The sequence below is a fragment of the Vidua macroura genome, chromosome 13 (assembly GCF_024509145.1).
Source record: "Vidua macroura isolate BioBank_ID:100142 chromosome 13, ASM2450914v1, whole genome shotgun sequence".
Lineage (NCBI taxonomy): Eukaryota > Metazoa > Chordata > Aves > Passeriformes > Viduidae > Vidua > Vidua macroura.
In genome coordinates this window covers 18,793,117-18,817,297 of record NC_071583.1, presented here as the reverse complement: position 1 = coordinate 18,817,297, position 24,181 = coordinate 18,793,117, and the positions used below count along the sequence as shown (strand labels likewise).

The window sequence follows — 24,181 nt, the reverse complement described above, 5'->3', positions numbered from 1 at the left end:
AATGCCCCAGATATCATACCCTCTCAAAAGTTTGCTTTGTTACCTTAATTTTTAATGTCAGTCAACAGCGTAAGTTCCTCCTGAAAGGTTATCTGCCTGTAAATTTTCCAAGAAACTTCCCCTTTTTTACTTATTAGAATAATTGCATTCTAGTTCCATACCATCCATAACAAAATATAAAAAGGTCTTCAGCTTCTATTTTGATTTAATAAAATTAGACTTCTTTAGAACAGCAAAGAAGGTAAATAGAATTTAGAAAACAAACTTGACCAGTAAGTCAGTATAGATACTTGAAACTTTCTGCAAGAAGTTTTCTAAATAATGACAAAAAGAACCAGCCAAACAATGCCAGTTACTTATATCACCAGAATGTTTCTTTGTGTACTTCCATAAATTGTTCTGTAGAGTTAGATTTTTCTCAGAAGTAATCTTTGGCTAACCTAAGCAGCTGGACAAAACTTAAAATGTAAGCTCGACAAATCTGCTGTTCTTTATACTGTGTGCCATGAAGTATTTAAATAGTAATTATTAGTTATAGTTAATATATATTGATGTAGCATTTAGTATCAATGTGTTATTAATGCCTTTAATAACTAAAATACTTTTACTAAGGAAAGAACAAGGTCCATGATCTGACTTACGAGTAGTTAAATGAGTTCAGAGACATTACTGGGCACTGAATCACAATCCTGGGGGAGAACAAAAGTCTCCAAACCCCAGCTATAATTGCACCTTTGGGATCTTATTATTCAGAATAATAAAAATTCATTAGCTATAATGTGATTGTTTCTAATATAGACACATTCCTCCTAGCATGCTATGGTTTCTCCTCTGAAAGTGAATATTCAGAAGGGTCTCTCTGGCTGCATCATTTGATGAGAAAAGCTCAGAAAAGCAGAGGTCTGGTGCAGTTTTATGGTGGAACCTGCCTCACATTGTTAAAGTTTTACATTTTTTTGCCAATACAAGATTGTTCTCTTGCTTCAGGTGCTCTCTCCCAAAATTCCCAATGCCCATTTATCATATGTTTATCTGTCTTCAGAATAATAATTGTATAGATGGTGACTTAGCTGTGTATATCAAACTTTCTTGGGGGTTACAGAACATTTCATATTTGTTTTAATCAGATACTATGAGCCCAGTGATGTCTAAAGATCTTACTGTGTTTGGAATTCAGTGAGAGCATAAATTTATCTCCGGCTGCCGGCCTTTCCTCAGACCTCAGGTAGGGAATTTTGAAAGCCATAAACCACAGGAAGATAAAATGTGATTTTTGGGTACCAGATGCAGACAAGTGTAAAATCCTGAGGGAACACGGCACGCTTCAATTTCATGAGGCCCATTTATACATTTAGCGCTCACTCGGAGCCCAGACAGGTTTATTGTGTAGGACTTGAGCATTCAAACCAAGCCAGGCTCAGCACGAGGAGAGCGTGAGACAGCCCTGAGCACAACCACGATGATTAAACGCTGTGGGTTTGTGTTTGTGTTCCCCGGGGGATGTGTGAAGAACTGGAACACCGGCAACAAGTCCTGAGGAAAGCCTCGGAACAGCATAAAATATGAATTTAAAAAAAAAAATTAAAAAGAAAGAGGAGGAAAAACAATCGAAGAAGGGGTGCAGAATTGTGATGAACTAAAAAAATTAAGATGAAGCAGCGGTGGGGGGGAAGACTAAATGTTAGGCCCATATGCTGAACATCACCTCACTGTGCTTGGTTTGGTGGGACAGCACAGCCCGGAGGGACCCTGAGGGGACAATGAGGGGACACTGGGGGTACCCTGTGAGGGGACTGAAGGGGCCATGAGGGGACAGTGAGGGGACCCTGAGGGGACACTGGGGGTACCCTGTGGGGAGCACTGAGGGGACCATGAGGGACGCCTGAAGTGACCCTGAGGGGACAGTGAAGGGACCTTGAGGCCAGTGCTGAGGGGACCCTGAGTGGAGCACTGAGGGGACGCTGAGAGGAGCACTGAGGGGACAGTGAGGGGGCAATGAGGGGACATTGAGTGGAGCACTGAGGGGACACTGAGCACCGAGGGAACGCTGAGGGGAGCGCTGAGGGGACACTGAGCACCGAGGGAACGCTGAGGGGAGCGCTGAGGGGACACCGAGAGGCCGCGGAGCGGGTCCCTGTCAGGGCCGCCCGGCCGGCCCAGCCCCGGCGGCACAGCCAGCCCGCCATGCGCACGCCGGGCTGCAGGGGGCGCAGCGCGGCGCGGGCTCTCCTCCCGCCGCCGGTGGGCGGGAGCGCCGGGCTGGGCCGGGCGGGCCCGGGGCCGCGGCCATGGCGCTGCCCGTGCTGTCCAGCTCCGCCGTGAAGTTCCGCCGGGTCCTGGCGCACTTCCCGCAGGAGCTCAGCCTGGCCTTCGCCTACGGCTCCGGGGTGTTCCGGCAGGCGGGGGCCTCGGCCGAGCACGGCGAGGTGAGCGCTCGGGCCCCGCGGCGTTCCGCGTACCGGATCCGCCTTCCGGCCCTGCGCCGTGTGAACGGCGAGGGGCAGAGAGCCCCAATCCCTGAGGGACAGAGATCCCCAATCCCTGAGGGGCAGAGAGCCCCAATCCCTGAGGGGCAGAGATCCCCAATCCCTGAGGGACAGAGATCCCCAATCCCTGAGGGGCAGAGAGCCCCAATCCCTGAGGGGCAGAGATCCCCAATCCCTGAGGGACAGAGATCCCCATCCCCGAGGGGCAGAGATCCCCATCCCCGAGGGGCAGAGATCCCCATCCCCTAGGGACAGAGATCTCCAGTCCCCGAGGGGCAGAGATCCCCATCCCCGAGGGGCAGAGATCCCCAATCCCGAGGGACAGAGATCCCCATCCCCGAGGGACAGAGATCCCCATGCCCGAGGGGCAGAGATCCCCATCCCCGAGGGACAGAGATCCCCAATCCCCGAGGGACAGAGATCCCCATCCCCGAGGGGCAGAGATCCCCATCCCCGAGGGGCAGAGATCCCCATGCCCGAGGGGCAGAGATCCCCATGCCCGAGGGGCAGAGATCCCCATGCCCGAGGGGCAGAGATCCCCATCCCCGAGGGACAGAGATCCCCATGCCCGAGGGACAGAGATCCCCAATCCCGAGGGACAGAGATCCCCATGCCCGAGGGGCAGAGATCCCCATGCCCGAGGGAATAGCGCGGGCGGGTGTCCGGGCCGTGCCCAGGCACTGGGGCTGTCACTGTGCGGGGCTCGGGGTCCCTCTCAGAGCAGTGTGTACCGCCTGTGTGTCCGGATGCTTTTGGAGAGTTCCTGCAGCTTGTCCAGATGCTGTGTGCTGTATGACGGGAATTTCAAATATACTGCCTCAGTGCAATGGCAGTCTGGAGGGCTTCCTCATCTTCTGAGGGCCAACAGCTTGGAAGTAATGTTTATTTTTATTTTTTGGGTTTTGTTGACAAAAGCAAAGGAATACACTACAAAGGAATATTCTAGAAATGCAGTTCCTTGCTGCCAGGTCTCGAGTGGTGCTTTTGTCTGCCCACATTCCCCCATTCATGGCCAAAAAGTGCTGTTCATTAGAGCTATAAGCTGTTCCACTGAGCTGTGAATTAGGGTGGTGAAGATCTCACACCTGCTCCCCTGTTTTGGAGGGTTGAAGTTTGGTCTTGACCAGGACAGGAGAATTTTGGACTGTCTGATATACTTGACAATAAACATACAACTTCACTGTAACCTTTGAACTGCATCTGACATTAATACTTGTGGTTTGGGTTTGATTTTTATTTTTTTACTCATGAAAAATATTTAATTGGAAGTTTGGTACTGTGTATAACTTAAATTATTATGATAACATTGGTTCTTCTTGAGATTTAAACCTTCTTGTTATCCTCAGACGAATATGCTGGACTTCGTGTTTGCTGTTGATGATGTTGTGACCTGGCATATGATGAACTTGTTAAAGAACAGGAGTCATTATTCCTTCCTTAAATTTTTTGGGCCCAAAAAGATAAGTACCATTCAGAGATATGGAGCAGGAATTTACTACAACACCTTAGTGCCATGCAATGGCAGGGTAAGTACAAGCAGTCTGAGTGAATTGAGCCAAATATTTATGTCTGTGAAGTATTAAAATGATTAGCTTAAAGCAGATTTCAGGAAGCAAATATTGCAGATTGTAATTGTAGATTAACTCGTGGTATCTTCAATATTTATGTCTCAAACTGCTTCACTAACAGCATTTTAATTAAAAAGCAAACAGAGCAGCCTGTCTTGCACCTTACAAATGTGAACAGTGTTTGGAACTTATAGCTAAAGCATTTCTGGAACTGGATTTATATTTTTTGTTATTGGATTTATATTTTTTGTTATTGGATTTATATTTTTTGTTATTGCTTTCTGTCTGCCAGTTTTGCTGGTGGTGAAGTTTGGTGGTGCTTCATCCCAGCAGTTGACCATGTAGTAGCAGCAAAGTGGGCTGTTTGATATAAAATGCAAGTTACAGCAGCAAGCTGGAATCGACATTTGTGTTGTTTAGTGTCTCATGTCCTGACCTGTGAGGCTTGGGTGTGATCAATAATTCTGGTGAGTGGTTCTTGTCCAGCAAGTCCTGTTCCTGCACCTCTGTGTTTGCTAGGGAAGAGTGAGAGGAACACTGTCAGTCTTGCTGTTCTTGTCCCTGTATGAGATTTTGGGGTTTGAGCCTTATCTGTGGGATATAAAAATGGATTTGGGATTTCATTTGGAGGACCAGTGGTGTTTGCCATGACATTGTGTTCTTGGCTCTTTATGCCCTGGTCTTATGTTCTAATGACTCAGTGATATCACAGGCTGTGGTCCTTTGGTATCCAGAAATTCTGGAGCTGCCTGCCTTGCTGTGGTGATAATCTTTGGAAATTCAGGTACTGCATATTGGTAATAGACTGTGGAAAGCCCCATGTTTTTCCCAGTTACATAAAAGAAGCTGCAAAATCACAATTTTTTTCCTTAACATCAAAGAGCAAAAGAAAAAACTCCCTGATACACACCCCACCTCCCAATAACAAGGTGCATAAATATCTGGAGGTTGTAATTTAAGTCTCTGACAAACCATTGCTTGAGTCTTTTTAATATCGAAAAGGACAATGTGGATTATTCCAACTATTGTAATATTTGGCTGCTGACTTTATTGCAGCTTTGATTCTAGAAAAGATCTTAATTTCATGCATTCCATTTTCTCCCTGCAGAAGTCGGAATGTAAATGGGAGATTTTTCTTTTACCTCATACGTTAATTAAAACATAAAAATATTTTCCAGTTTTTATTTGAGGTTGTATGTGTGCCTTAGGATTAAGAAGTTATAGCAAGTAGTAAGTTCCATATAGGGAAAACAGTGCAGGTATAGGTTTTTTCAAAAGCCTCTATTTTGCTTTGTTTTTTCCAGATGATTAAATATGGAGTAATTAGCACTGATGCCCTGATTGAGGATTTGTTGCACTGGAAAACTCTCTATGTGGCTGGGCGCCTACAAAAGCCGGTAACTGCTCAGTTTTCTCTCTGGAAATTACAGGGCTGGAAAAGAATCAGTTAGAGTTTGAACTTCATCTATTAGGGATCTGTGCAGCAGTGCTGCTCAAATAATCTGCCCTGATTTAGGGGTGTAGCCCCAGAGGGATAATCTCTCAGAGAGGAGGTGAAATGTAGTTCCTAATGATGTTCTGTGGAAAAAGAACCCTAAATATGCTCAAATAATGCTCCAAAAAAAGTTCAGATAATGCTAAAAATGCTCAAATAATCTGCCCTGATTTAGGGGTGTAGCCCCAGAGGGATAATCTCTCAGAGAGGAGGTGAAATGTAGTTCCTAATGATGTTCTCTGGAAAAAGAACCCTAAAGGTGAGTATATTAATAAGAGTTTTCTGCCTGTAGTAAATCTTGAATAACTATTAATGCCAAGTCCCTTTAATGTTAAACGTCTTATTTGCCTTTTATAACAGATTATAGGGGTGCCCAAAATTTAACACAGCTAAAGAATGGAAATCTTTAAAGATGAAAGAAGTTTTGCTGTGCAGTTACTGTCTGGTTCATAACTGAATGAAACATGGGTTCTGCATGTTGGTTTTTCTCCTCCATATTTGGACCATAAAAAATAATCTTTGCTTTCCCCCTTGTGCCTGCCTCAATGTGCTTTCAGCAGATGGCAGCAGTGCTAAGGGAAAATTTGTTATGAGGGGAGGGGGAGAATTAGAGGAGAAATCTCTCCAGGTCTTGGAAGAGAAGTTAATTATGCTTTTAGCTAAACAACTTGGAGTGAAAATTTGAATGGATTGTCTCAGACTGCTGGCTTTATCTCCAGAGATGTATTACAGCATGATCCAGGTTAGAGCAGCTGTTATCTTTGTAAAGGACGAAACTTAATCCATTGAGAAAGATAACTGAAGGGAGAGTTCTGGATGTCACATCAGCAGTGAATAGCTGTTTTCAGTGGAACTGCATTTGCTGCTGCTTTGATTTGTGACCTGGTACAGTGGATATAAATTCTCTGTACTGTGACAAAGCCTTCCTTAACTGTGGTGCTCTGTCAGATTTAGCCCAAGAATCAACGTTCATGTTTTACAGGGTGATAACCATTGCACTCACACTTCCTGGGAGATTTGCAGCTCTCTAAACCATTGAAAATTTGTTCACAAATGCTATCAGTGTTTCAGGCATTCAGATTTTGAAGCCTGCTGTATTATTTTCTTTCCCAAAAATCCTGCTTTGTATTGGTGGGGGGGGGGGATGTTTAGAAAAGGAGGAGGTTATTCCTTTTGCTTCTCTAAGGCAAGGCTGGTGTCTTCCATGAGGAGGAATAGCATCTCTGCTGAGTTTCATGTTTTAAAAGGCTCTAACTGTGGTGTCCTTAACATGTCCATAACTTGATGTTTCCATGGCAATCCTAAGGTATTGCAGTCACCTGCAAGTGACTGCTTGGGGTGCCACAGATTTCTCTGTTCTGACTTCCCTTAGATTTCCCTGTAGCATCAAATTAGGAATGTACATCTAAGTGAATTGCTTGATGAGATTTGAAAAAAATCAAGGGGGGTACCTTTGTTCAAAAAGGTGTTGTAGAGCAGACAAATATTTAAAAGCAGCCTTTTTTAAGCAAGACAGGATTGCTTAACCAGAACACTTGAAAAAGACAAACTCACACCAAGCAGGGATTCCTAGGGGAATTGTTTCTGGAAGTGCACAGTTATCTATCTCCTAAACCAGCTTCCCTTCATCTGCCAGTGTGTTTCTGTCTTCAGTTCTTACCAAAGATCTGCTTTTTATTCCAGTATATTTCCATATCCTAGGTGATTGGATTCTCTAGTCGGTCTTGAACAGTTTCAATGTTTCCTAAAAATAAACACTTCTTGTGGCAGGTAGAGGCATTCAAGTGATCTGTTCCTCATGGGTAAGTGAAGATCCCCTCGAGTTCACATTCTGCTCATGCAAAGTGCAACAATAAAGCCCTGCTTCTTCTAGGACAACCACTGTCTGAGAAACTACTTGAAACATCTGACAGGGGAGTCCTCAATTAAAAAAGAATAAAAGGAATAAGAAAATTTAACTCTGTCTGGTGTTCTGTTCTCTTTTAGTGTAGTCTTTTTTCTTATTGCACAATCGCATGTGAAGTATTTCTGTTGATACATTCATATTTCCTGTTCTGATTAATCTTAAATTTACAAGTAGAAAAGGTAACTAGCTCTTCAGAGATAGCTCATGTCTGGTGCATGAGCTACATAGGTGTAGCACCTCCAAACATGTGTGTGAAAACAGCTTTATCTGGCAGAGTGTTAATTCTTAAAAACATGTTTCTTTCTCTCACATGGTGGGGGTACTCTAGTACTTGTACCACACTAGTAAGATCTACTCTTAAATTATTTTCTTACTCAATCTGGCATGAGAAATAAACAACATTTCTAGCTCTAGCTTCAGTAGCACTTTGCTGAAATCTTACTTCCAAATGGCTCTGCTTTTCCAGGTGAAAATCCTGGCCCAGAATGAGAACAGCAGGCTGCAAGCTGCTCTTGTCAGCAACCTGAAGAGTGCAGTGACAGCAGCCTTCCTCATGTTGCCAGAGAGCTTCTCTGAAGAGGACCTTTACCTGCAGATTGCTGGACTCTCCTACTCTGGTGAGTGTGGGGGGTCTGAAGTGGCTGAGAAGAGCTGTGGTTGGAGCACAGTTGGAGTTTCGTGTGTGATTAATCATCTCCCTTCTTGCTTTGGGCCTGCACTGCTGCATGCACCAGGAATTCTCTCTGAACGGTGGTTACGTAACGGCTCCAGTAATTGGGTTTATTCACAGGAAATAGGTGCAGCTACATCGGCAACGCTGCCTGTGCCTGCTTGGTTTATGAGCAGCTAAGTGTGAGTGATTGCATATGATGAAATAGTGGGGGTTCTCTCCTGTTTGCATGGATTGTATTTTGGTGGAATGCTTCAAAACCTTGGGGAAAAATTTTTTTTCTTTCCACTCAGTGCAATGTTGAGTCATCTGATAGTCTGACTCATACCTTGTCATTTCTTTTTGAGTGTGCTGTGTTTAAGTTTCCTATATAGTTAACTTAAAGATCCTGATTATGATTCTTTGATTTACATTTAATACTCCTGGTTGGTATTTGTTGAGTTTGTTTATTTAAGAAATTGGTAAGGAAAAATTGAAGAAACTACTGCAAATGGTTTTCAATATAAGATGTAATTGTTACAATTTAACTCAGCACTGCTTTTTACATGTTGACATCCTTACTGGAATTACTATGATGGAGTTTGGTTGGAGTTGTACTTTACACAGCACTTCCTTGGCTCATATAGAAATGCAGTTTTGGCTTTTAAAGGAAGCACAGGGGGGTCTAAGCTGCAGCTTGGCTGTACTGAGGGGTGTCACTGTTTTATGTAACACTTCTCAGGGCAGTTCAAATTGCAGCTCGCTTCTCCAGAGCAGCTCTCTCCTGAAGTGTTGCCTGTTTTAAAGCATTAGGAAGAGGCTGCTGACAGTGGGACTGCCAGCCAGAAATGGTCACTGCTTATCTGCCCACCTGAAACCTGCCCAGCACTGGCACTGGATTCTTGCTGGTCACTAGTGACCAAGATACTTTTTTTGTACTCTTTGAAACAGTGCAATCAAACAAAAGTCAGTAAAATGCTGAGACTGGCTGTGCTGTGTGAACAAAGCTGAAGCAACACAGCTCCCAGCTGGGAATGTACAAGAAAAAGGCTGCTTGTGGATATTTATTTTGCTGCCATTTCGTTAAGTCTTTCAGAAGCTGTACTAGTAGACAAAATTGATTTTATGTGTTACTCTAATCGGTCTCCTTGGAGACTGCTGAAGAGAGTTGTTAATGCTTTAATTTAGAAAATGTTTGTCTTTTTTTTTTCCTGCATTTTTTGAGAGCACTGAGTCAGTACCATTTATATGCGAAGTGTTTGTTTTGTGGCTTGGCATAAACTGAAATAAACTAAGGAAGGCTAGCAAGTTGGCACCTTTCAACAACATTTATCTCCTGAATGTGGGAAGTGGGAAAAGGAATTGATTCAGAATTTTGGTTGTTGATACAAGCTACACTGAGCATCCAACTCCTGGCTGGAAACCCAGCAAGCAGCCAGGCTGTTACCTAAAAGAGGAGTGGAATGCTTTCATATAGACTGACTGGCTTTTCATTTATTCTCTTTGAAACTTCTCAGTCATGGATCTGAAAAGAAAGTGTTAAGGCCAGTAATGCAACAGTGGTGTTAAAAGGAATTGCTTTTTGAAACTACTGACACAATACTTGGCTAAGAGGAAAACTGATCCAGTGATCTTACCAAGACTACTGTTAGCTGAACTCCAGGTACTGCACTTGGAGTGTGGAAACAATGCAAATCATTACCTCTCAAACTGGAAAATTTCAGCTCATTTGCTTCTGGATACAAAGTATGAGGACTGGGCAATTTGTTTAGTAATTGTTGAGATTCAGGTATGGTGCAAAGACTGTAACTGTTACTGTTACTTGACAGCTGGAATTACTTTGTTTCCAAGTAAAGATATGGACACATAGGCTGATGACATTTTATCAGAGGCCACATAACATATGCCTTCAAGGACATTTTTTTCTGTGCTTGAAGGTGTTTGAATAGTTTTTTTGACTCTTAAAAGATTATTATTGTGGATTATATTGGCATACACAATATTGGAGAATAGAGTTTTAGATGGCAGCTCTGTACTATGTTGATTTCTATTACATTCTCTTTTGTGGTTTTGGGGTTTTCCTAATGGCTTAACTCTCTCTTTCCCTGCCTAGGTGATTTCAGAATGATAATAGGAGAAGACAAATCCAAAGTGCAGAACATAGTGAAACCCAACATTGCCCATTTCCAGAAGCTGTACAGTACCATACTCCAGGACTGCCCTCAAGTGGTGTACAAGCACCATCTGGGAAGGCTCGAGGCAAGTGTTCTCCTTCTAAACAGCTTTAAAACAAGCAAGTGCTTCATCACTGACAGAAGGCAGGAATTATGCCATGCACCAGGAGAGCAGTTGTAGTCTCTGTGCTTGCTGTTTGTTATGTTTCTGTTGTTTAGTTAATTCTGCAACCAGCAGACTCGCCTTACATGCCAGGTTTTTCATATGGAGGAACTACTGCTCATTTTCTCTGAGCACAGAATAGACCCCAGCAAGGGAACCAGAGCAGATCATTGTAAAACGTGTGTTCTAATGGCTTCCACATGGAAATAACAGGCTAGGAACTGAGGAATAAACAGATGGTTTGTGTTAGAGAGATGAGGCTATAACTCAGAGGTGCAACTTTCTGCAATCAAAAACTGCATCTCACAAAAAAACCTCCTCAAGTTCTAGCTATGAAGATTACCTGACTAAATCCAAGTGAAATCCTGGCATTAATAGCCATACAAAACCATTTTCCCTCAGCTTTTTGGGAAATCCAGAGTGACCAGTATCTTGAATTCCATCTTCCTGGTGTAACATTGCAGTTAGGGGAGAGATGCCACAGTCAGTAGCAATTTTTCCTTTTGTAATCTCTATGTCCCTGTGTGAATATTCAAGTGTGATATAAACTTCATGGTGAAGTCACAGATAGCACCACTTGTCTCATGGATGTGGGCATCTTTTTATCCTCAAGCCTTGGTAATTCTCTCCCAAATGCCACCTTTAGGATGTGTCTTTGTTAGAAATTCATTTAACTGCAGGCTTGAGTACTGTAAACAGTTTCACTGCAATGTTTTGGGGTAAAACACAGACAAACCTGTATTATCCTGCAGCTATCTCCATGTTTTCTTACTGCTTGTGAACAGTTTGGAGGAAGCAATATTTAAATGAATTTGGGAAAGAATTAGTAACATTTCCTTCAAGAAAAAATTCCTTTAAACAAATCCTGGTAGCATACTGCAAATTTATTGCTGGATAATAAATCTCTCCACAATCCCATAACAGTCATAAAGACTGCTTCAAATCAACAGCAAAATGAGGACATTTAATCAACAAAGTGTTTAATACTTTATTGCTCACACCTTCCTGTGGTTATTGGCAGTTATTGCCCAGCCTGAGGTGGCTGAGTGCCATTGGGGATGCAGTTAACAGAATGGAACCCCCTTCTCCAGGAGATGCAGAGCTCCAGAGAAAATTCCTTCTTCAGAGGTCCCTCAGAAGCACAGGAGGCAGAGCCCAGCTCTGAGCTCTGCTTGAGGCACGGATTCCTCCCACACAGTGCTCAGAGCCGCTCGCTGATGGTGCCTCTGGAGTTGTGGCTGACTCATCTGGAGATCATTTTCTCCACACTGACAAAAGGGAGTGGAGAGGGCAACCAGACTCCTGTCTGATGTCTCCATGAAGTGGCTAAAACCTTGTGTGGGAGGAATGGAGCTCTTCAGATTTTCCTCCTCTTTTGGAGAGCTCTGCCCCATTGTGCATTGCGTTTTGGAGAAATCTGTCCAGGCCTGCATGTTGGTATCATTGTATTCAGAAAAGGCTTGTTGGATTTCTGATTTAGATTGCAAAATGTGGGATGAATGTTTTCTTCAAATTATACAAACCAGATGTGGTTTGGAGTTTAAAGCAGAGAAAATGGTTTTCAAGCTAAACTTGAAGTGTTTGTGTGTCTGCAGTTTGATTATATTCAGGCAGAAGAAACTCAGCTGAGGGGTCTTCAGGGATCTTTTTATTGTTCTGTACTTATGTTTCCAAAGGAAATTGGATACAACAGAAATGATACAATTTCAATGAAAATTTACTTGCAGATGCAGCAAGATCATGTGTGTCTTCCTTTGAATAAAAACCCTTGCACTGAGTCATTCTTCAAGTTGAAAACTGAGATGCTGCATTTCCCTGTGCTTGGGAAGTTTTTATTAGCATTGTCAAGGACCTTTTCTAGTGAAATGGATCAGGTTCTGTGAGATATTTATCAGAGGTCAATTTTCTGACTTCTTAAAAAAACAAGAGAGAACTGAATGTTTTTAATGTCTTACTTTTATAACATTCAGATTGATAAGAGTCCAGAAGGTCAATTTACACAACTTATGGCTTTGCCAAAGACTCTGCAACAAAAGATAACTGCTATAGTAAACCCTCCTGGAAAGAACAGAGACGTGGAAGAAATTTTACTACAAGTTGCCCATGACCCTGATTGTGGATTTCTGGTGCATCAAGGTAGGTTTGGACCAATGTCTGTAATCTCCTTTAAGGCATGATCGATACACAAATCTGTTGTATATGTTCTCCTATTTCAGGTGGGTTAAAGAGAAGAATGGGTTCAAGAGAAGGGTGAAAAATCCAGGAGATTGATCATGAAATACATTCCTGAAAGCCTGGGTTTGGATTTGACTGTAGACAGGTTATCTGAAATATTATCAACAGCATTCCTAGTGATACAGAAAGATGTCTTTTGGGAAAGAGGCAGAATTTAAGGGATAATAGTGCAGCCTGCTTAGATCACCTAACTCTGGTGCTTCCATCTTCAGGCAAAACTTCATCAAAATACTGAGCTTTATATCCTCCCAGTCATAGATTGCAAGGCTGAGGTAATTTTCTGACTTGCTAACATTTCCCTTGGCAGTCATCGTGGTTAGCCCAGACATGTGAGCCCTGGCAGAGAGCTCCAGCTTAGAGGGAAATGGCTGAGGTGCTTCTCATCAGCACAACTGCTCTGAGGCAACATTATGTCATATGAGCAAGTTAAAGCTGATGCTGCAGACACCAATGTTCTGCTACACTGCAGGAAAATGAAAAAGTTTAGTACTTGGGGTCCTTTATGCATTTGAAGAACCTGGCACATTTTCTGTTCCAGGTAGTAAATTTTGCAAGCTCCCTGAGCACAGCAAAAATTCCCGAGAAACCTGGGAGCCACTAGACACTAACCAGGGAGCTGAGGGCTCTCAGCCTGATTTCTGTGGGGGAAATAAAGCTCCAGGGTACTGCAGTTCTCTATGGACAGCCTGGGATGAGCTGCACCTGAACATGGAGGTGTTCAGCTTCTTTCTTGGGCTGGGCTCAGCCAGTGAAGGGCTAAAAGCTGGGTCTGGGAGCAGGGAGCAGTGTTTGAGCTGCACACAGCTCTGCTGGTGCTGAGGTTGTATTTCTGTAGCTGCACAGGGAGCAGCAAACTGGACACATCTTCCTAGGCCCTGCACTTTAAACTCTTAGGAGAACACATCAAGATATTCTTTCACTTTTGTGGCCAAAGCATTTTCCTAATTCATCCATCTGGGTAAAGGCCAGGCCAAGCCATTTGGGAATCCTACAAGACAGAGCTGATTACTCAAGCTAAATTGCATTGTCCCAAGATGTTTTGCTACATCAACGCAATTTGTTCCTTTCCCTTCCCTATTCCTACCCCTCAAATGATTGTCCAGTGGACTATTGTATCCTTACTTATACATGGATTTTGTTAAGCTTTGTTCTTCAAAATGGGAGCAGGATTTAAAAATATTTCAAATTATGTCCTATGGGTCAATGCAGAGTGTCAGTTTGGAAGATTAGCTCTGAGACTGCTGCACTTCTGCATTTCTTTCAAGTATTTAGTGAAGTGAGTAGTTTTGTACATATCAGTATATATGTGTGTATATGTATAGGTACATATCAGCTTTTATATGTCTTAGAGCAAATATTACTTAATAGTTCAAAAAAAATTTAAGATTTTTTAACTGTTGTGCCACAGTGCAAAGTGGTAATCAAGCCTTATCTCCAAAAGCTGTAATTTAGAAAAGCCAGGGAAGAGCTGCACAATAGAGGTATCTCTGCTTGATCAGAGAAGTGCCAAATCCCAATTTCATGTTGAAGTAAACAGGGAGTATCATTTGTTCTGCTCTAGAATGTTAATTTTCCAGCACTTAGATGAAACAACTCTGAATCCTCTGTGATTAATCATGTCAGTAGAGAGCTAATGGGAGCACCAAATAAATGGATTTGATCAATTCATACTGCTTGTTGTCTGTTTTAATATTGATATGGGTTTTTTTCTGTATGTTACATAGAAAAGAAATTAAAATAGTTTAGAGAATACTTTTAATTAGTATGAAAAAGCAGAGCAAACCCAAATTTTCTCAGTGTATGTTTTACTTTCAGGCTAGCTTGATTGTATAACTGGAACAATATTTAACTTGTGCATGGTGGAGGGGGAAAAAAAATCCCCACACAAGTGCTGAGATGGGTAACATCTGTGTGCTTTTCCCTCTGCAGGCATTTCAGGAATTGTGAGATCCTCCAGTATAGTGCAGAGTGCTAAAACCATCCTGACAGCTGGTAAGAATGTGTGGGATTTCTATCAACATGGGCCTTCTGATTTCGCACAGAAAAAACGACTGTCTTGTTACAGGAGTTTAAAGAATACATTTTTGTGTGTTTCACTAAAAGTTCCCAGAAAATAAAAGCAACATTTAAAGCAGAGGCTTTCTTGCAAAATTATGAAATACTGAAAGGGACTGGAGTCCGTGTGACTCTTAAATAAACAACCAAACAACATCAGCTTTCATTGTCTCTGCTTCTGGATCTGTGCAGAGGAGATTTTGTGGAGCAAAATAATTGGAAGGGAGAGGTTAAAAACAGTGTTATTCCTGTTGAATTCAAGTTATCCTGGGTGTCCCGTGGGGCAGAGCTGGGTAAGTGCAGGAGTAGAACAGAAATGGTTCAGCTGTGGGGATTATTTGTGCTCTGTTCCTGCTGTTCTGATGGGCAGCAAATCTCCTCTGGGGCTCCTTAGCTCCCCTTGTGTGGCACTGCCAGCCTCTCCTGGCACTGGCACTTCGGGATGGATCTCTGAGCAACCCTTGGCATTTTTATCATGGCTTCTGCTTCGTGCACCTGAAATCACTTATTTGGGAAATGTATCTATTTCCCTTGGTCTTAACTGTTTTTTGCTTTATATATAGTGGCTTTTTTCTCTTTCAGACAAACTGTCGTTTCCTTCTAGTCAGTTATGTGGAGTTGTATTTAAAAACTATTTTCTACTAGTGGTTTTTATGGTGGAAACATATTTTTGTGATTTGAATTAGGTAGAGCAAAGCAATGTTGGGCCTTTGCCTCCAGCACAAGTCCAATTTGAGCAAGGAGGCTTGGGGGAGTGGATTTTTCTTACTTTTTGCATGATTTAGGTTATTTTTGGCGGGGGGAAGTTTGGGGGTTTTTTTTAATGTATTTACACTTGTCTGCCAGAATCTGGTCAAAACCATTAGTGACAGAATTCAGGAGTGAAATTTACCTGCTCAGGGATGTCACCTCAGTATTTTTGAGGTGTGATGTTTGTGTGATCTGCCCTGGAATTGAAGAGGGATGGGTGTCCATAGCTTTAAAGTTAATTAGCAAAAACCTTTTGCCTTTTTTTTTTTTAATATTTGTCTCCAAACACTTATGACTGAGTTTATATTAAATCTGTCGGTATCTTCTAATTAAGATTTTCTCCCAGTCATGATTTCTTAATCTAAAATGCATCGCTGGGGCAGCATTCCTGGCTGTGCCAGCTCTTGGGGCTCTCCATGTTCACAGGATACAGAATTCACACAGAGAAAACAGGAATGTGGCAAATGGAAATATTTGCTTGACTCAGGCAAAGAATGTGTTTTACAGGAAAGTGTGGAGCTTTACATTCAGTCCCTAAGGATGCTGCATTTCTTTCTTTATTCTCTTTCCAAATCTTGTCTAATATTCTGTTCCCCTAAGACCTATTTTGACACTTACTAGTAGAAACTTTAGGAAAAATATAAGGCTCTGACTTTCTGCAGTGCTTATGTCAGGAATAGTAGCTTAAAATAAAATAATTATGAAAGACAATCATGAAATCTGAAAGCTCCATTAAGCTTTGACTTTTTATTGCTGTTCCTAATAAGTGTACAAATACTTTGCTTGCAAAATAATATTTTCATAAGCTGGCCATCACTCTTTTTGAAGTGTTCTAGGGGACACATCTGTTTTCTTTAGCTGATTATTTTATCTTAAGAACACCAGCTGAGGTGAGATGCCTGCTCTGGTCCACAGCACGGCAGTGCAATGTCCAGCATTTCTAAATTCCATGGTAAATCAGCAATAGCGGTGCTGAGATGCCATGCTGGGTATGAACATTACTGGCAAGGAGCACAAGAAGGATTTTCAACCCATTTAAGAGAACTTTTCTCATCTTTCTCTACCAATGTGGTTTTCAAGTGGAGCCCCAGCTCTGTGTTTTTGTTTGTTGTTAAATGCCCTATTTAGTTTTTGAAAAAGGGCCTGTGTATTTCTTTGAGGCTGTGGTGAGGTTGCCTCTCTGTTTCCCATTAGAGATGGCACCAGGGTTTGATTTGTTTTCCCACATAGCCAGAGCCTGCCTGGGCTTTGGGAACTCACTCTGCAACTCTTATATTTAGCTCCTCTGAAGCTTCTTTCTTCTTTGTATTTTACTCAAGCAATGCTGGAAGCTTTGAAAATGTTTCTGTAAATACAATCTTACAGATTAAATCATCAATTTCTCCAAGATACTTTTAAGTTAGCACAAATGTTCTAAATATCATTTGTTTTCAAGGATTCAATGATTTTTTTTAAGTAGCAAGTTTCATTTGTTCAAGATACTTTTAATTTGGCACAAATATTCTGAATAGCATTTGTTTTCAAGGATTTTTTTTTAAGGAACAGGTTTGCATATCAAATATTCTGGTTTTGTGATAACTACTCTCTTCATCTCTTTATCTGCCTGAGCAGATAACTGCTGGCTTCACTGTAAATATCTGTAGATATGCATATATCTGTGCATGCCACACTATAAATACATAATTATTTGCTGCACATGACAACTGTCCATCCATCCAAAGGAAATCCAGGACACTGCAGCCAGGCAAACCTAGCAGGACACTTCGGGGGACTGCCAGTCAAACCCTGTCTTACAGCACCAACACTTGCAAAAAGTTCAGCGTGGATCGTTAAGTGAAACCAGACACGGGTTGTGTTTACACAAACGCTGTGGGCTCGGTCCCATGTGCATCAGGGCTTTGTTCTGTGTCCTAGAGTGGAAAAATCTAAAGGGGAGGTGGAACCACCGAGTCACAGATTCAGAGCTGCAGTAAAAGACATTTTCATGTGGTCCAAGTGCTTCGGATTCTGAGAGAGAGCCGTAATTACAGCCATTAACTTTTCCTGCAGCTGTGATTCATCAGCCCGAGGCTGCTTTGGGGAGCAGCTGAGCTGGATGGACAAACCTGTGCTGGGGCAGCGGGGCCAGCAGCTCCTTCCGTGCCCTGGGTGGAGCTCAGAGGAACGGGAAGGATCTGCTGCTGAGCAGGTGGGCAGGCTGAGAGCAGCAGTGTCTGTGCAGGCTGAGAGCAGCAGTGTCTGTGCAGGCTGAGAGCAGCAGTGTCTGTGCAGGCTGGGAGCAGCAGTGTCTGTGTGAGAGCAGCAGTGTCTGTGCAGGCTGAGAGCAGCAGTGTCTGTGCAGGCTGGGAGCAGCAGTGTCTGTGCAGGCTGAGAACAGCAGTGTCTGTGCAGGCTGAGAGCAGCAGTGGCTCTGTGGGAGCAGCAGTGTCTGTGCAGGCTGGGAGCAGCAGTGTCTCTGTGGGAGCAGCAGTGTCTGTGCAGGCTGGGAGCAGCAGTGTCTGTGCAGGCTGGGAGCAGCAGTGTCTGTGCAGGCTGAGAGCAGCAGTGTCTGTGCAGGCTGGGAGCAGCAGTGTCTGTGCAGGCTGGGAGCAGCAGTGTCTGTGCAGGCTGAGAGCAGCAGTGTCTGTGCAGGCTGGGAGCAGCAGTGTCTGTGCAGGCTGGGAGCAGCAGTGTCTGTGCAGGCTGGGAGCAGCAGTGGCTCTGTGGGAGCAGCAGTGTCTGTGCAGGCTGGGAGCAGCAGTGTCTGTGCAGGCTGGGAGCAGCAGTGGCTGTGCAGGCTGAGAGCAGCAGTGGCTCTGTGGGAGCAGCAGTGTCTGTGCAGGCTGAGAGCAGCAGTGGCTCTGTGGGAGCAGCAGTGGCTCTGTGGGAGCAGCAGTGGCTCTGTGGGAGCAGCAGTGTCTCTGTGGGAGCAGCAGTGGCTCTGTGGGAGCAGCAGTGTCTCTGTGAGAGCAGCAGTGTCTGTGCAGGCTGAGAGCAGCAGTGTCTGTGCAGGCTGAGAGCAGCAGTGTCTGTGCAGGATGGGAGCAGCAGTGTCTGTACAGGCTGGGAGCAGCGGTGTCTCTGTGGGAGCAGCAGTGTCTCTGTGGGAGCAGCAGTGTCTCTGTACAGGCTGACAGCAGCAATGTCTCCCTGCAGGCTGCAGCGCCTGCACCATTCCCTGCAGTCCTGCAGCAGCCATGCTGCAGTGGATCTGCCACATGCTGCACTGCACTGCACACCTGGAGTTCACTGGAATGGCAGAGCAGCCGTTCATCTCTCAGAGGAGCTGCCTCCTGCAGCTTGGGCATTTCCAGAGCCACACTTACACAATTTTAACTTCTTTCATTTGTTCTGTGCCAGAGCTCAGCCTGGCTTTGTGCTGCTGCAGGAATTGTTGCTGTGTGTGCAATCTCCATGCACATTTGTCAGGCACTATAGGATTTACGTGGTTATTTACTCGTTATTTGAGATGCTGCAAACAAAAGCCTGTCATGACTTCATTAGTGAGCTTGCTTTCGCAAAAACCTAGTGAATATGGAAAAGTTGGAGCCTACATATGGGATGCACATGGGTTTGTCAGTTCAAAATACATGTATGGATGTTTTCCTACCAAAGGGGGAGTTGAGTTTATTTAAATTGCAGTTGGAGACATGAGAAGTGCAGAACTGATTTTCTGCAGTCTATTTGTTATCAGAGGCTTCTTACTCTGCTACATTCCTGCAGAAATGAGTGTGCACTTTTCCTTCTTGCTGCCAACTAATTTGTCTTCTTGCAACGTGAATCTGAATGCATCTATCACTTAAAATATTATATCTTTAATTGATTTCTTTCTTTCACTTTCTTTTTTTTTTTTTTTTGAGGTCTTTCCAAATCAGATATTTTGATGTCCCTCCCATTCGCCCCCCAAAAAATTAAAGAAATCCTGTGCAGCACATGGCTAAACTTGGGTTGTGGTTCCTTGTTTGTTGCAAATCTTTCCTTGTGTTCTGGGCTGTGACATTGTGTGACTTTTGGCTAAATTCCTTGTGTATTCTCAGTCAGTCTTGTCAGGTGTTCAGTTCAATAAATGTAGGAAAGATTGTAAATGTAATTTAGTACACCTTTAATCTATGCGTGTGTCAAAATTAGAGCTTTTTGTGCAGCACTAAAAAGTTGCCTTTTCAGTTCTGAATTTCTAAGGGTGTGATTAGACTGTGCTGTAATCTGAGCAGTCACTCTGTGTGTTTTGGGTTTATTTGTTTGGTTTGGGGTGACTTTTTTAAAACAAAAAAGGAAAAGCAAGTAGCTACACTGGCTGGGATCTCCGAGCCCCCCTGAAATGCCAAGACTAACAGTGTTTTGTTTTTAAATTTACAAATAACTCCGTGACTAAACCCAGCAAAAGGCTGTGGGTTTTTTACTCTAGGTCTGTAAGGAAGGCTCATCTCTGCTAGAACTTCAGAAATTGTTTAACTCCAAGGATCAATTTTACAAATTTTGTGGGAGTCATCCTCAGTCCATCATATCTAAAACTCATAAATGCTTGGAGGCAACAACTGCTGCTGGACCTCTGAAAATTGAGATTTCTGCCTTTATTGTATGCCATGGCATGGTATTTACCAGAATTCTGCTCTGTATGCTCTGCTTTGATAGCATTAAAAGTGTTTTTGGTGGCATTATTTACTGTGTTCTGACTGTGACAGGGAGGTAATTTCCATGTCTGCCTGCTGGATTAGGCTGTCATTCCCCAGGGAAAGCCTTCATTTGATGCACTAAGCACCTTCTGGCTGAGTCAGCCTTGCTAAATGTTGATGGTTTTCCTCTTTTTTCTTCTTTTTTAGGGGCAAAGAAATCTGTGACTTACAGTTTGAAGAAATTATATAAGATGACAAAGGGAGGGTTAAAGAAGACATCTTGAGTCTTTACATACTGTGTATGGGTAAATAAATAGTACTTTTTCTCTAAATGTTTTGCAGATGTGACTTTGCATACTTGAGAAGATTACAGTGTATTTAAGAAGTCTGTTCTGATGATTTACATGCCCAATTTTCTTAATGAAATAGGAACATTTTTAATGGGAGGTTTGTTGGCAATAGGGCAAAGGAATTATACTCTGTAAATACTGAAATGAATTTTCCTGTGTATTTTGTAGAACCCTAAGTAAAAAAGATTGATTGTACAGATGGATTAAAACCCAAAGTGACTCATTTTCTGTGTGTTGGTAGCTTTACTTCCCAAAGGACCCTCAGAGTCTCAAAATGATCAATATCCCATATTTAGTTCTTTCAGGGCTTTACAGAACTGGAGAATCCATTGAGTTTTCAGTAGATATGAAACTGCCCTCTGGCATTCCTGCCCTGACAGGTTCATCCTTGGAATTCCTCTGAGCGTGCTCCCTGTGGCATCTTGAATCCCAAAAATGCCACAGTGACTTTCACTGGGGGAGAGGGAAAAGAGCAGCTTGGCAGGTGTCACATCCTTTAATGAGGATATGTAATAATATTAATCAGTAAGGATATTTAATAATAATAGAATGGTGTGTTCCTCTCGTGAGGCTGAGATGAAAAGTGCCCAATTCATGGGCATTGTCACAAGGGCCAGAGTTGGAAGGAAAATCAGAATTCCATGGATCTCTTTGGGCAGACGTATGCAATATTTGTTGTTTGGCAGAAGATTCCATCAAAACACTTGAAAATTTGGAATATTATGAACAAAAACACAGGTTGGTTAATTCTTTCATTATCTTTCTTTTCCCTTAAAATACTGCCCATAAAGATGAAACTTGAACTCTCTTTAAATTAGCTAAACTAAAGAGAATTGGAGTTTTACTTGACTTGTTACATTAATCATGCCATGAAAAAATGGGCATTGCTGGCAGTATCCATGTCTGGTGCAATAAATTAGAAGGATCTTTTGTAAATAGAATATTTTTCACACTGACTCAGGTCGGTTTGCTAATTTGGGAAATTTTCCTTAATAGAAATAAACTCAGCTAAGATTTCATTTTCCTTGTGAAAATGTCAATGATGAAAATAATTTAATGGTAAAAAAATGAAATAAAATGTATGTTTCCTGATCAGCATGTTTGGTTTTTTCCTTATGTATTATATGATCATCAGGGCCAACTCTCAAGCTACATTTGATTTAGAGATCTCACTTTAAAAAAAGAAATTATTGCAGTGAAGTTGTCTGCTAATTGTTCCCAGGGAGAAGTTCAGAGCATAAATTTAAGAAAGACAATGCAAAATACATTGTTGTATGTAATAGGACTCATACAGACTTGCTTTAATCACAGGGAAACTTTTAAATATTTATTATTTTAAAGTATTTGAATTTGAAATTTTAATCCAGACTCAGGAAATAATTACTGTGAAATAGGAAATAAATAATTGGGAAACTTTCTAAGGTCTGAGGCAGGTTCCTCACACTTTGCATTATCCATTGGTGATAGAATGTGTAAAACAAATCCCCTCAAATGTCCCTTTGCTGATGGTACAAACTTTTTATGGGGGCAAAGAATATTTGTATGGCCCTTGCATTCTCCTGCCCTGCTAGTAAGAGGCCAAAGTCCCCAGTTTGAAAAGTTTATATTATAAAAAGTGGAACTAGGGGATTTAAGCCACTTCCAGGTAAATCTGGAATTTTTTAATGATGAAATGCAGTTGCTTGCATTTCAAAGCAGCTTTCTTGTAAAAGCCCTTTGCAGTAACGTTAAAGAGAATATTCTGAATGTTAAAGACACACTTAAAAGTGGGGTTTGGTGTTTCTGAAGGTGCTGGCTACTGAAGTGGTGGTTCAGAACATCAGAGGGCAGTGACAAATCAGTCTGGTGTGAGATGAGCTGCCTCACTGCCACAGTGAAACCCCAGGCTCCATCCTGCACCTTGCTGCCTGCGCATTTATCCCAGAAATAATGTTCTTGTGGGGAGAAAGAATAAAAAGTGAAGTACTGCTGGCTGTTTAGCAGCTAATTAACTCTCTTTATGTGCAGCAGATGCCGTGTGGGTCAGGCCCTGCCCAGCTCTGAGCTGTTTGTCACTGTCACTCTGCCAGAGGATCCCTGTGTCCTGCACAGGTGGGACTTCACTGCACTTCCTGGAACTTGAGCTGGCTGTGTTTGGCTTGTGTTGCTGGATACCCACTGCAAGGCTTGGTTTGGCTTTATGAACTCTGTGTACAGCAATATAAGAAGTCATTTCTTGCTCTTTGGAGTGAGTTTTGCAAATCCCAGCTCGATAGTTCCCGGTTCCCTCCATCTGTTGATGCACTGCCAGTGTCCAAGTCTGTGCACTAAATCTTTGGGAGATGTAAAAAAGTCCTTCCTCCTCATCCATATGGGCTGAAAACTGGATTCTGCTCTGTAAATCATTCATCTTGTGCTTTTTAAGAGTGGCCTACCTCTCCCCTTGGGGCCACTGGTCTTGAATGTATTTATTTTTCTGGCAGAGAGCCACGAATGAATCATAGCCCTGAGCAGCTCGTTGTGAACTCCTCACCATTGTTAAGAGAGTACTTGGGGCAGTTGTTACAGAGCTTTGCTATGTAAAACTTTTAAGAGAAGAGAGATTGATTTCAGCCTTGTTAGCTGCTTTTGAAGTCCCCACCAGTTGTGTGGAAATGATTTCTTCTGCTCTTACAGCTGTAATCCACTAAAATAACCGGGGATTGTTGCACGGGAAGTTGGGACATAGGAGTACGTTACTGCCTCTTTGTCCTAATGAGGTGTGGTTGTTCTTTCACCAAAAAAAGTCACTTCAGCCTTTCATTCCATTTGTAACTTTCCTGTTTATACCTTCCTGCTCCATTTCCATACTTTATTGTTTCTCCTCTTGATTTAATTCTCAAGTCTTTCATTCTGTTCTTCAGACATCCCTCTTTTCTGGCTTGCCCGTTCCACCATGGATATTGTTTCATGTCCCCCCCCCCCCCTTTTTTCCTGTGTAGCAGAGCTTTCATTAAAGGCAACCAGGCAGATGATTTATTTCTGATGTCTGAAAAGGCTTCTTTGTAATGAAGAGCCTGGACCCAATCAAACTGCTGAGGGTTTGTGTAGGTGAGTCAGCAGCATGGGCCTCACTGCCTCTGAGATCCACAGTGCCAGGGGAGTGTGGAACAGCCTCCTGCTCCAGAGGGAATGAACTGGATGACACAGGAAGAAGGGGAAATCAAAGAATCAAAAATGTGACTGCATACATAATCATTTGGCTGCTCCTAAACTCGGTTTGGAAAGGCCACAAAGCTGAACCACACAGGCTGCTGACCTCCATCAGCACATGTATGACGTGTTCCTCCTTGCTTGCACATTTCCCCTTTTCCAAGTGCTGGAACAGGGAGTTTCTCCAGGTGCATGACTGTGGGACCCTCCAAATTCCAGCTGTATCTGTAGGTGCAGAGCCTGTATTTCTCACCTGTGCTTCCCCGAGGCTTCTCTTTAGGTTTTGTTGACCTTCACTGTCAGCAGATGGGAGTCACTGCTGCAGCCTGAGCACAAGGAAGGTGCCCATGGGCAGCTGAGCTGGGATCCCTTCCTGGAAGAAACACTTTGCAGCATCCCTGAGCTTTCTGATGTTTGCAACAAACATCTGTGCCAAAATTAGGAAGATCAAGATGGACACAGAGGCCAGGATTCCTGGGTGGCTGAGGGAGCTGAACCTTGTTCTTCACTCTGAGGTGCTAAAGCAGGAGCCTGCTCTGGCTTGGAAAAGCTCAGAATGAACCCAGCCCTTGGTGAGTGTCCAGTGC

At 43.0% G+C, this 24,181-nt stretch overlaps 1 protein-coding gene across 3 annotated transcripts; it reads left to right on the top strand.

Annotated features, from left to right (window-relative positions):
* Nucleotides 1–2,232: 2,232 nt before the first annotated feature.
* TAMM41 (TAM41 mitochondrial translocator assembly and maintenance homolog) lies at nt 2,233–23,690 on the top strand. Of its 3 annotated transcripts, none has more exons than XM_053989591.1 (9): nt 2,233–2,426; nt 3,833–4,012; nt 5,359–5,451; nt 7,922–8,072; nt 10,218–10,357; nt 12,406–12,577; nt 14,606–14,668; nt 20,281–20,378; nt 22,434–23,690. In XM_053989591.1, the coding sequence occupies exons 1-8, from the start codon at nt 2,289–2,291 to the stop codon at nt 20,355–20,357; spliced, it is 1,014 nt and encodes a 337-aa protein (XP_053845566.1). In that variant the 5' UTR covers nt 2,233–2,288; the 3' UTR covers nt 20,358–20,378; nt 22,434–23,690. The 3 variants fall into 3 exon arrangements, with proteins under 3 accessions (XP_053845566.1, XP_053845567.1, XP_053845565.1); XM_053989592.1 differs by having other exon boundaries at nt 22,431–23,690; XM_053989590.1 differs by lacking the exon at nt 22,434–23,690 and having other exon boundaries at nt 20,281–21,516.
* The last annotated feature ends 491 nt before the right edge of the window (nt 23,691–24,181 follow it).